The 14,119-nt window shown below is 37.7% G+C and overlaps 1 protein-coding gene across 3 annotated transcripts in view; it reads right to left on the reverse strand.

The window, feature by feature from the left end:
- Positions 1-14,119, reverse strand: part of LOC150102917 (UNC93-like protein MFSD11) — a 424,271-nt gene that overhangs the window by 105,743 nt on the left and 304,409 nt on the right. For all 3 annotated transcript variants that reach the window (XM_090398563.1, XM_090398562.1, XM_090398564.1), the window contains exon 10: positions 12,062-12,230. In XM_090398563.1, the coding sequence (XP_090254689.1) occupies positions 12,062-12,230 (169 nt within the window). The remainder of the gene's footprint in view (positions 1-12,061; positions 12,231-14,119) is intronic.

Below are 14,119 nucleotides of genomic sequence, written 5' to 3' on the forward strand. Positions count from 1 at the left end.
TAAGGCTGTGGGAATGGATCACTTATATCAACACGTATTCTTAAGGAATGTGCACCACCGTTGGCTATGCCCTGGACCTGGTTATTTAATGAAAGTCTTGCAGTGGGTAGGGTTCCTAAGGAGTGCAAAGAAGGCAACATAGTACCACTCCACAAGCATGATTCTAAGAGAGAAGTCTCCAACTATAGGCTAGTCTGTATAACTGCAGTTATAGTCAAGGTGTTGGAGAGATTAGTAAGGAATAGAATACATGATTGGATTGATGGACATCGCATTCTTTATGATGTTCAGCATGGATTTGTAAAGGGTAGGTCCTGTTTCAGTAATTTACTTACATTTTATGATATGGTAAATGATGTGTTCAATAAAAGAGAATCATACTGTGATATTCATGGACTTTGCAAATGCATTTGATAGATTACACCATGATAAGTTAGTGTACAAGCTGCTGAGGATGGGAATAAATAGTGTATTGGTTAAATGGATCAAAGATTGGCTCTCTGAATGATACAGCAGGTTGTGTATGATGGAGCAATGTCTCAAAAAAGAACGGTAACCAGTACCATGCCCCAGGGTTCTGTTCTTTGGCTCCTGCTGTTTAACTTGTTTGTAAACAATATATCCTGTGGATCTGACTGGGGATCTTCAGTTATTTATTGATGATGCAAAGTTGGAAACAGTTATAAGTAGCACTGCTGATGTTGAATCCCTTCAGGAAGATTTGAATATACTTTTTACTTGGATAAAAGAGTGGGGTTGTAGTCTTAATATCAATATGTGCAAGGCCTTGCATTTTGGAGTGCAGAAATATGAGGTTGTGTACCATATTGGAACTGATAAGCGAAGGAGATGACATCATCATAGACACCTTGCTAAATTTATTCCAGGACGTATGGAACACAGAGACTTGGCCTTCTGAATGGCAGACTTCTGTCTTTGTACCTATTCCTAAAAAGGGAAACAGCAATAAATGTAGCAACTATAGAACAATAAGCTTTATTAGCCATTCAAGCAAAATCCAGTTAAAAATATTATTGTCAAGAATCAAAAGGAAAATAGAAAGCAGACTATCAGATGAACAAGCAGATTTCCGGAAGTCCAGAAGTACAATTGACCATATTTTTACAATACACATACTAGGTGAAAAATACATAGAACATAACAAAATAATCTGTCGCAACTTTTTAGACCTTCAAAAAGCTTTTGACTCAATATAGCACGAGGCATTATGGAAAATTTTAGAACATTATGGTATTGACAACAAAATCATTAGGATTATTAAATCTCTTTATTCATCATCTGATATGAGAATTGAAATTAAAAATTATAGTAGTGAACCTTTCCGGGCAGAACGAGGGGTAAGGCGGGGTAACAACTTGTCCCCTCTTCTTTTTAATTGTTTTCTGGAATTTGTCATAGATGAAGCTCTTCATGAATATGACACTGGAATAGTAGTTGGCGGACTAAGAATAAACAACTTACGTTTGGAAGACGATACGATCTTCTGGCAGAAAGTGAAGAAGAATTACAAGAGATTACCAGCCACATTTCCGGAACATTAAAAAAGTATGGATTATACATAAACTTGCAAAAAAACAAAAACAATGATAACCTAAAAATCAGACAGAACTATTACAGATACAAATTGGCAATAAACAAATTGAGGATGTAAACAAGTTCACTTATCTAGGACACAAGTTGAGTCAAGATGGTCGCTTAAAAACCGAAATTAAATACCAAATTGCTAAGGCAACCGTTGCCCTACACAAGTTAAAACTATTGTGGAGAGATAACAGAATAGCAATCACAACCAAACTAAGACTAACTGACCTTTTTGTGAATTCTATCCTCTTGTATGGTTGTGAGGCCTGGACTTTATTGAGGGGAGACTACTGTCTTTTGAAATATAAACTTACAGAAGACTTTTGAGTATTTCCCCATACCACTCATGAAACCAATGAAAATGTCCAAAAACTGATTGATTCAATAGATGGGAGAAAAAGGGAAAATATTCTGACAGTCATCAGAAGAAGACAGATGAAATGGTTTGGACATGTGGAGAGGGCTAATGGCATTCCAAAGCAAGCACTAGAAGGAATTGTTCCAGAATCAAGGGTTAGGGGCTGACCTAGATTAAAATAGACTGATAACATCAAAAGATGGACAAATTCCTCCCTTTCTCAACTGACACCAAGAACAAAAGACCGAGATGATTGAAGGAGGCTAACAAAGAATATCGCCTACCAGCCATGAGTGACCCAACAATCCATTTAGGACTACAGGAGAAAAGAGAGTACTATATAGATGGTGACATGCTGCAGGAAGTGGATGAGATCAGAGATTTGGAAGTGTTAGTTGACAGTAGACTGAAGTTCTCTGCTAGTGTTGCACATTGTAGTGCTGCTATGATAAGATGTACTAACATGCAGGGATAAGGAAGTGGTTGAGTCACTGTATAAGGCATTGGTCAGACCAAAATTGGACTATTGTGCTCAGATCTGGTCACCTTGTTTTCAGTGTGATGTGGAGACACTGGTGAGGGTGCAGAAGCAAGTGATTAAGACAATATCAGGACTTTCAAATGCTGGCTATAGAGAGAGGATGAAGAAATGTGGATTGCAGAGTTTGGTGTATAGGAGGAGAAGTGGTGATACTTTTAAGTTAGAGAGGATTTTATCAGATTATAAAAAGAGTAGAAGGTGAGAGGGGAAGAACCAGAGGTCATTCCTGGAAGTTATGTAAAAGTGTAGTGAAGAAGGGTGTGAGGAGCAGATTTTTTACATGCAGAATTGTCAGTGAATGGAATGCATTACCAGAATGTGTTGTTAATGCAAGGAATGTTAACAGTTTTATGATTCTATATGATAAATATGTTGTCAGTTGAATGAACCTCCCACGATGAGTATGACTCCATGGATGGTGTAATAATAATAATAATAATAAAGAGCTGAGATTAACATCTCCAATTTTGATATCAGGTTTAATACTGCTTTCCTTCATAATGTGATCCATATAGATAAAGAATAACAGAGGGGATAATGTACAACGTTGTCTGACATCAGATTTGACTTATAACTGCTGATTTACAATTCAGATAAAGACTAAGTATTGCTTGATATAATGCCCCAATGACACCATACAACTGTAACATTTTAAATAGCTTTTTTCTTGGCACCTTGTCATATGCCCTTTGCAGGTCTACAAAACTCAAACACAGATCTTTGTTATATTCCCATGATTTCAACTATTTGTCATAAAGTGAAAATCTGCTCCTGACAGCCTTTATTTGGCCGGAATCCTGTTTGTTCTTCGCCAAGCCTCTCTTCCACAATTATTCTCAACCGTTTCTCAAGTATACTTACATAAATCTTACCAGGAACACTCAGTAGGGAAATACCTCTGTAAAATTCTCACATGCGATTTTATTTCCCTTTTTATATATGGGTACTATAATAGCTCTACTCCAATCATCTGGAATTCATCCCTCTGTCCAGGCCTTCTGAACTATGCAGTGCAGCCACTGTAAGACTTTTATACCTCCATACTTGACAATTTCTGGCCAAATATCATATACTACTGCTGCCTTTCCACATTTCAGGCTTGTGATGGCTTTTTCTACTTCAAGTATCGATATGTATTTCTGACCGCATGCCTGTTGACTGTTTTTTTTTCATTTAGCAATTTCGAAGTAATTACTCCATACATCAAGGATATCTTTTTTCTCCAGTTTTCATGTCGCCTTTATCTTTCTACAGCACTCCTTCCTCCATTTTTGAGATTTTTCAACAGCCTCCAGAATATTTTGCCACCTTCCTGATATTCATTTTCTATGTTCTTGCCAAAGTCTTCTCATGACTTTTGTTTAGCTAGTTTTACATAGTAGTCACCTTTGTTACGTTTGTCTCTGCATTCTCTAAGAGCACAAGCTGACTTATTTGTCAGGAACTGTCGACATACTTTCTCCTTGCCTTCACTACCTCTTTAACTTAACTTCTGTGTCCACAGTGGAGTTCTGATCTTTCTATCCTTGCAGATAACTTCACCACATGCATGAATCGGTGTTTTTTTCAGGGCTTCCAACTGAATCTCCAAGGTTTGGTTCCTGTTCTCAAGCTCTTTCATTTTTTCTTCAATAATCTTTGTGTATTTTAGTCTACAGTTCACATCTGATAGCTGCTCAACTTTTATTCGCTTTAAAACTTTCTTACATGTTATTCTTTTCAATATGAAATTCAATTTTATCCTGCTCAAGACTAAATAGTGATCACTTCCAATTTCAAATCCTCTGTACACTCTGGTGTCCTGCACCAGGGAGAAAACATCACTATCAACAATAACATAGTCAATGAGACTTTTCTTATTCCTTGCCTCTTTTGTCCATGTGAATTTGAGCACATTTTTATGTTGGAACATGGTGTTAGTAATAACCAGTCCATGTCCTGAGCAGAAATCCAACAAGTATTTGCCATTATTATTAGCTTTGCTCTTTTCTCGAAATTTTCCCTAAGTATTTTTGTATATCTGACAGTCATTTCCTACGTTGCTATTTATATCCCAACAAGGACCAACTTTTTTTTTTCATTGTATCAGTTGTTTTCTCTAAAGCCTCAAAAAATTCCTCCACTTCTACCCTAGTAGAACCTTCTGTGGGATCATAGGTACAAATAAGTCTAATTGTCCAGTTCCCAATTCTGATATTTTCCAACATCACTCTACTTGATATTGTCTGCCATTCCAGAAAATTAGCCTCATATTTAGTATTGAATAGTATAGCTACTCCTTATTTTCCCTGATTATTATTGCCTGAATATAACATTTTGTATTTATTATAGGTTGGGATACCAAGGTGGAAGTAATGCAGAAGTCACCTCTGGATCTGGCTCCCACTGACGAGACCTCAATAAAGGTCGAAACTGGTCTGGGTAGTGACCCTTCACTTAATGCATAGCATTATACATGTCTGCAAGAAGATGTGTTTTGCATTAATGGATACTAAGGCAGGTGATCAGAACTTATGCTACCTTTACCATGAGTTGCCCCAGTCCTGAAAATACTTCGTTTGCCTACACTTGGATAAAGGATTAAACCAAACATATAATTGGTAGATAGCCAAGTGAAAAAACTTCCATCAATTATCTCTAATCCAAAGAATTTTAATAATAAGGTGTTGACACTTTTGACAACTGGTATATAGTGATATGACTTCTGCATTACTTCCACCATGGTATCACCACCTCTGGGTCTGGCTCCCGTTGACAAGACCTCAAAGGTCGAAACCGGTCTGGGCAGTGACCCTTCCCTTAATGCATAGCATTATACATGTCCACAAGGAGATGTGCTTTGCATTATGGGATACTAAGGGAAGTGATCAGAACTTATATCACCTTTACCATGAGTTGCCCCAGTCCTGAAAATACTTCAGGTGCAGACTTCGTTTGCTTACACTTGGATAAAGGATTAAACCAAATATATAACTGGATATTAGGTGATTGGAAAACCAATCGGTTCTCTTCATCCCTTTAAAGGCTGTGTGGAAGTCTCCTCTCAGTTATACAGCTTTGACCCTTAAGCACCCCATTAAGAAGACTGAAACAAATGAAATGCTGCTAAATAATAACTATAAGATGTTACATTATGGCAACAGTGTTCAGGGGAAGGAAAGAGAAGCTATAATAGTCAGCTCTAATTATGAAGATTGAATTAAGCTTCAAGAATAAGAAGTTAATAAGATCAGAGCAATTTTCAGAATTAGGGGAGTGGTCAAAATAGCAGATAAATGATATAAGGTGAGAAAACTTTGAGAGAGAAGGTCAAAAAGAAGATATTCAAGATCTCGTCAAAGAAATATCAGACCACACAAAAGCAATGTGCAGCAGATGGAATCTTACTGAGTATAAATTAAACATTAAGACAGACTGTGGTTATTTTAGATGGAATTCTGGGATCATTCAAAAATAGGATGTCAGATTTGAATGTTTGTAGATGGTGTGCATGATTTAAGTTGGTTCCATGAAGGTTGCCAAGTGGATATGAAAGAGATTTACTCCCTTTTATTTTTTTATTTGGTAAGTCTTTCTGAGTTTATTATTTTGTGATACCTCCAAGGAGTCCAAAGACTCATCGAGTGAGGGCATGTACCTACTCTTCACCACTTCATCCACCAACTAACTAAACCAAACCACTACTACCATTATCTACATCGACGCCATCTACTGCTCACCACCACTAGTATTTTTTGTCTGTAAATTGCATGTGGGCAGAAGGCCGATTTATCTGTGTGTTAAGATGAAAAACCTGAGTTTCTGGGAGAAAAAACCCTGCTACTTCCATATGAGATTGGCTAACTCACCTTCAATTGAAAAAATCCATTTATAAAGATTCCTCTCATCATGACGAAAATCGAACTTGGGCCTTTTCCAATCGAAGAGCACAATGTACTGTCATTCTTCCCATTGCACTACAGAGGCACTTACCATTTTAATTATTTTTTGTTAACTGCAATAATGTTCTATTTATCATGGTGGAGAGATGAAATAAAGAGCTTTCAAAATATTCTGATTTCATAATATTCACTTGCATTGTTTCTATTCCCATGATTTAGGGAGAGAGACCAATTGTGAGAAAGAAGCTTGAAAAGTTAGACTAGCTTCTAGCTAGTATTACAGTTTTACAGTATAGCAAAGATAACTTGCATGGTATTCCTGAACATAAACACCTCTTTTTTTTTGTTGTTGTTGTTGTTCATGTTACCTTGCACTAATCAGACTTATTAGTACCTCCACAAGGATATATTACAAATTCGTTATATATATATAACCACCCGGCCAGCCAGGCTGGCCGAGTGGTTAGCATATCCACTCTCCAGCCAAAAGGCTGCAGGTTGGAATCCTGCCGTGGACATGGATGTTTGTGATTGTCCTTGGAACTACTAGTAGTGGTGGGTAATGGTAGATGGCATTGGTGTAGTTGCAGTCAGTTGGTGGATTGAGTGGCAGAGAGAGAGTTGTGGAGCAGGTGCCCTCCCTCAATGAGTCTTTTAACTCCCTGGAGGTGTCTAATAATAATAATAATAATAATATATATATATATATATATATATATATATATATGCACTGTACTGCCAAAAGCATTCAGACACCCCATAGTTTGGCCACGTTCCCTCGCCTGTATGAACACAGATACACATCCGCAATGTTATATAAGCATACACACACATGGACATTAGCAGTGTAGACATGATATCCAGAACCCACAAGTTCAGTCGTTTGGTCTAAGAGATTTCTGCCACATTGCATGTGCCCCAGTCTACTGTCAGTGCAGTATTGTGAAGTAGAAATGTGATGTAACTCCCAAATCCCCCCCCCCGCAACTAGTAGGATCAAGAAACTGACAAATCATGACCAGTGAATTCTCAAGTGTGTTGTCACAGTAAATCATCAGTCAGCCTTAGCAACCATCACAAACGACTTCTGCATGAGCTCTGGAATGATGCCAGTGAGAGAATTCACCTGAATGTGTTTGCTCTTGGGCTTCATGGTTCTACTGCAACTCACAAGCCCTTCATTACACCTGAAAATGACTGGCATCATCTGGAATGATGCAAACACCATCACCGGACTGTAGATTAATGGAAGAAGTTCTTGTGAAGCAACGAATTGCAGTACACAATCTAGTAATCTGATGAGATTACCAGATTTCTGATGTGTCCAGACCTGGCAGATGCCTGGTGAACGATACTTACAAGAAGGTCTTGTATTGACTGTAAAATTTGGAGGTGGTAGCATAATGATCTGGGGCCAATTTTCCTGGTTTGGACTGGGCCCATTGGTTTCTATGTCTGGATCGTTAAACACTGATGCCTGCCATGACATTTTGGAGAATTCCGCTTTTCCCACACTGTGGCAACAGTTTGGAATAGGCCATTTCCTATATCTGTACAAGGCAATGACCCTAGCTATGTGGCTCTTGAAGACAGAAAACTAAACTGGCCAGCACAAAGCCTCAACCCTACTGAACATCTTTGGGATAAGCTGGAGCAAAGGTTGCATGCCAGATCTACTCACCCAACTAACACTCATATCAGCTGTTTGTCAGACTACAGGAAGAATGGAAATGAATTCCAGCAGCAGTTTACCAGAACTTAGTGGAGAGCCTACCCAGAAGGATAATGACTGTAACAGCAGCAAAAGGAGGTCCAACCTCATATTGACAACAAAGATGTAGTGACAAGAAATACAAACATTTGCTCGAAGGACACTTTTGGCTACATATATAGAAAAGTGTTGTGTATTTGATACAGAAACTACATTTAGAATAGCAATATGGTTATAACAATATTAATCAAACTTGACAACTTTTATTATGAGACAACATTGACATTTCATGACATCAGAACTTTTTAACACAAATTTTGAAGGAGAAATATAAATACAATTTATGACAATATAAATCAGATGTTTTTTAAAAGTTTATGAAAAGAAATTTTGTGATGCGAAACAAATTCTAAGAAAATTTCTGACTGATTTGTATTAGAAAAGCACAAGAACATGTTTTCTCTTTCTGACTCGTAAGCAAAATTTAAACTTTGGCATTCTACTACTACTGACTAGTTTGAGGTCCCAGTAGGTAAAGAAAATAGAACAGATTTTGACATTTCTTAGAACTGATAATTAAAAATCTGCCACCGGTTTTAATTATTATTCTTTATAAATGGAAAAGCATAGTCTAAAAGCCCTTCAAATTGGCACTGAATCTTTATTAAAAGGAAGGATAATAAATATCCATACTTTAAATTTACTAAATAGCATAATTTTCAGTTCAGAAATTAATTCTAAAGCAGTTGATAGACACTTCAAATCATTTCAAAAGTATGTACCTTTTCTTGCTACTTGGTAAAGTAGAATATATACATTTCCCTGCATAATGCACATCATCCTACACTCTGATACAGTAAAACTGTAGCTTCATATATTACTCCAACATTTCTACATACTACTCCAATATTACTCCATCTTCCATTAGCAGATATGCTCTCAAACCAGGCTGTGGGTTCAACTCTCACCATGAGCATGGATATTTATAAAGGCATCTCTGGATGAGCTTGTATGGCTCCTTGAGTTTATATGATGTGTGAAAGTCAGTTGAAATAGTGCCTTTGACCAGACTATAATTTGGGTCATAGAACAGAAATGATTTCACAAGGGTAGAAAGAATGTATGATAATCCCACTGTACTAGGATGGTGCAAAGACCGATGTGTCTAATTATCCACAAACTTGGATATAGAAATGTGTTGACAGTGAATCCATAATTGCGCAAATCAGCATGGATTAGGGGAAGGTCATGTTTGAGGAACTTGCTCACATTTTATAATAATGTTACAGTTGAGTTAGACAAGGGGAATGGATACATCACAGAAGGCTGTTGCATAATAGGAAGATATAGGATTGGATTACAAACTCTTAGCTGAGATAAAATGGCTGACTGACCGATATCAAAAAAAACAAAGGGCGTGAGTCTGTAAGATTTAAGATGACCATAGGACCAGTACTTTGTCCACTTGTTATTGAATTCTTACAGTAATGACATTGGGAAGGATCTGTCAGGTGACATACAGCAGTTTCCTGATGATGCCAAGATAGGTCATAAGGAATGCAATGGATATGTAACACAGAATAATTTGAATATACTGGAATTGTGGTCATGTGAAAATGGCTGTCAAACTGTCATTGTGCATAACTGTCAAGGTAAAGTTATGCACTTTGATGTAATGAGATATCAAATGGTATATTATATTGGTGAGATTATGCTAGAAGGAACTGATCAGGCTAGTGATCTTGGAGATTTAGTAGACAGGAAGTTGAAGTTCGAGGGCCATATGGCAAAGATTGTAAATATGACTCAGGGGATAATTGCAATGCTGAAACAAACACTGATATGTAAGAATAAAAGAAGCCATTTTGCCTCTTTACAATGCTTTGACACTAACTACCTCACCTGGACTACTGTGTGCAGATCTAGTTTCCTGGTATTGAAGGTGGTGCAAATAAAGTGGAAAGAGAGAGAGAGTGCAAAGTAGAGTATTAACTGTGGAAAGCAGATTATAATGATAGATTGAGAATTTGTGGGCTGTAGATACTAGCAAACAGAAGAAAGAGATCATACAGGATACCAGTAGAAGGAATTTTTCATTTTATGGAGGGCAGAGAGAGAACGAGAGGCATCCATGGAAATTGAGAATGAATGCAGTGAAGAAGTTATCTTTTTTTCTCATCAAGTGGTGCATGACAGGAATGGTTTTCTTTGCAAGTGGTGAGTGCAAGCATTGTGAATAAATTCAAGAATACATATAACAGCTGGTGTGGCTGATATGGGCTTACCAGAGACCACCACATATATTATTACAGAATATATCAACAGAGGAGTTATGAACTGCTTTAGAGACTAGTCTACAAAATATATATATTCTATGATCCAAATTCATAATGCCTTCAAAAGTTCTGTTTGCTTAGAAATAGTTACATATTTCTTTAGTGTTCAATGTTGTGATATTCAAAATATTCTGGTTCAACTTAAAAGGATCATGCTGACTTGAATGGATATTTGCATTTCCATGTGTGACAAGGGTCAGTATTCAGTCGGTTCCTGTTTAATATTGTGACGGAGGAGGTGAGAGAAGATGCGCCTTGGACTACGTTATGTGCAGATGACATTGTGCTGTGTGCAGAATCAAGAGAAGAAGTGGCAGCTAAACTGGAAAGTTGGAGGAAAGTACTGGAAAAGAGCAGTATGAGACTGAGCAGAAGTAAGACAGAGTATATGTGCTGCACAGTGTATGGCAGCCAGGACACAGATCTGGAGCTGGAACGAAATGTCATCAGGCAGGTCAGTGACTTTAGATACTTAGGTTCAACAATGAAAGAGGATGGCGAGGCTGAGAAAGAAGTGGGATGCAGGATACAAGCAGGATGGAGGAACTGGAGAGAGATGGACTGGAGTGCTATACGATAAGATGGTGCTGATCAATCTAAAAGGCAAAATCTACAGGACAGTAGTGAGACCAGTTATGACGTATGCTATGGAAACTGTGGCTCCAAGGAAAAATAACATCAGCAGGATGGAGGTAGCGGAGATGAGAATGCTTAGATGGATGTGCAGTGTGACCAGAAAGGATCGTCTGAGAAATGACTATGTAAGGGGAACGGTGAAAGTTACAAACTTAGGAGCAAAGATACAGGAGGCAAGGTTGAGATGGTTGGGTCATGTGATGAGGAGGGAGGGAGGAAGAGTATGTGGGAAGAAAGGTCATGCAGATGAATGTGCAGGGGAGGAGGAAGCATGGGTGGCCAAAGAAGAGATGGAGAGAGATGGTGGAGGAGGACTTGAGGATGAAGAACTTGGATGTGGCTACAGCCCAAGACAGGAGGTTGTGGAGGAGACTCACTACAAACAGTGATCCTACTTAAGTGGGAAAAGCGACAGAAGAAGATATGTGTTATGGAAGTGAATCAACATGCACATCATGTTGAGTGATACATTTCGATTGCACCAAAATGTAATCATTTGTAGAGTCTTTTACCTTTGGTACCAATGCTTAATTTTGTATTCCTTTTCCAAACCTCTGAAATGCATATGGTGGCAACTAAGAATTTTAACTGATATGGCCACTTTACTTTCTTTTAGATGATAACTTATTTTAACACCCATATAATAAATAAAGATACTGTTCTGTTCTTTCTTCAAACTCAAGAGCAGAATGCAGTTCACTCTTGCAAAAGCAAACTTTATCAGATGAGCATTGTGCCTATGGTACACTGGTTGGGATTTTTTTTGTTAGTTATAGTGAGAGTTGACTGTATTCTGACTGCAAACTAAAAAAAAAAATCTGAAATTTACTCACAATTAAAAAAAAAAAAATATATATATATATATATATATATATATATATATATATGAAATAGCAAATTATTAAACATTTAACTTTTCATGAAATGAAATATATCAATTCGGAGCTTTTAAAATTTCATTATGTGACTATATGTGAAAATATACTTGTTACATACTTCGTTGATATATATGCTGGCTTATCAGTGACATGAAGTGGTGAATCTTCAGGAAGATTGATAAAAATTAAGAAGAATGCCAAATTATGAACAATATATCCAAGTAAAACAATAGGGTCTCTTCCATGCTGATTAGTCTTCTTACCAAGAATGCCAAAAGTAGCACCACCTTTAATTATGAAGTAGAAAACAATAAATTGAAACACTCAGTAGACAAAAATATGCAGTCATACTGAACTAGACTTTTCACATGTGTCAAAAAAGGCCTCAAGTATAACATAGATATGCCCCTAAGACTTACCAAAAACTAGCTACATTTATCCACTCACCTAAAGATCCTCTCCACCATATGGACGATCATGGGATCTAATGGTATCCCTTTAGGCAGTTATGGAAGTTATGGTTCCATTCTATAAGGTCTCATATAGATTATTTTGCACAGGTTTGGTTCCCTGGTTTTCATGGTAGTGATGATTAGAAAGAGTCCAGAAGAGACTGACTAAGGTGGTAGCTGGTTTTTTAGGTTGTGGAATATGAAGTCAGATTGAGAGAATGCAATTTGCAAAGCCTTGTAAATAGGAGGAAGTGGAGGGATGTGGCAAATGTTTAAGTGGGTGAATGGTCATTACCAGGTTAATGTGGAAGAAATTTTTCATAGAATGGGAGAGGGGAGTAGAACAAGGAGACATCCCTCCTTGTTCTACTCCCTGTAATGAGAAGGGCATAAAGAGCAGGTTCTTTGCATGGAGAGTGGTTTGTGAGTGGAATGCATTGTCTGACTGTATGGAGAATGTGGATACATTGAATGGGTTTAAAGCACATTTGATGGGCTTTGTGTGTGTGTAATGGTGTATACCTCCTGCAATGAATCTTATGACTCCATAGAGGTCTGGTGTTAATAATAATATCAGATAATATAGTGCCTCTATAGCACAATTGTAGAGTGCACATTGCACTCTACAATTGAAAAAGTCCCGAGTTTGAGTCTTATCATGATGAGAGGAATCTTCATATGGGCTTTTTCAAATGACAGTGAGTTAACTGATGTCATATGAGGGTAGAAAATCAGCCATGAAAACACACAATTTACAAATGATAAATACTGTTGTTGTGGTAGTAGGCAGTAGATGGTGATGTGTGTTGATTATTATTATTACCCAAAGACCTCAGAGAGTCAAAGACTCATCTGAGAGGTCCTTTTATCACACACATCGCATCATACCGTGTCTTAAACACACTCAAACTCCTTGCAGACACCACACTCTCAGGCAAAGCATTCCAATCATTCACAACTCTGCACGAAAAAAACCTGCCTCTCACACCCTCTTTATACAGTTTCCAGGGATGACCTCTGGTTCTCCCACTATTCTCTGTAGAACTTCTCCACCATTGATCTTATAACAACCCCTTACCAACTTGTAGGTCTCTATCATATCTCCCCTCTTTCTCCTCTCCACCAGACTCTGCAAATTAAATCTTCTCAATCTTTCCTCATACTCAACATTCCAGAGGTCAGAAACTACCTTAGTCAGTCGCCTCTGGACCCTTTCCAACATCTCTTCATCCTTCTGAAAACCTGGTGGCCAAATCTGGGCACAATAGTGCATGTGTGGCCTAATCAAAGCCTTATACAACGGAACAAGAATCTCCCTACTTCTACATGTCAGTGTCCTCCGCATCATTCCCAGAAGCCTTTGTGTTGTCTTCACAATTTTGGGGCTATGTGGCCCCTAAATTTAGATCCTTATCCACTATCACCCCCAGATCTCTTATTTCCTTCACCTCCAACAATATATTCTCACCAAGCATAAATTCTGAATCCCATCTTTGTTTTCCAAATTTTAAAACCTTATATTTTGCAACATTGAACTCGCATCCCCATTTCCGTGCCCAATCACTCAATTTATTCAAGTCTTCTTGCAAGGCCACAACATCTTCACTACTCTTTATGGTTCGTCCCAACTTTGCATCATCTGCAAACAACTGAATATCTCCATCCAAATCTTCACCAATATCATTAATATACAAGTTAAACAGTAATGGCCCAAAAAGGGACCC

This window comes from Typopeltis vanoorti, chromosome 9 (assembly GCF_054136105.1).
Source record: "Typopeltis vanoorti isolate ZY-2024b chromosome 9, IOZ_Tvanoo_1.0, whole genome shotgun sequence".
NCBI classification, from domain to species: Eukaryota; Metazoa; Arthropoda; class Arachnida; order Uropygi; family Thelyphonidae; genus Typopeltis; species Typopeltis vanoorti.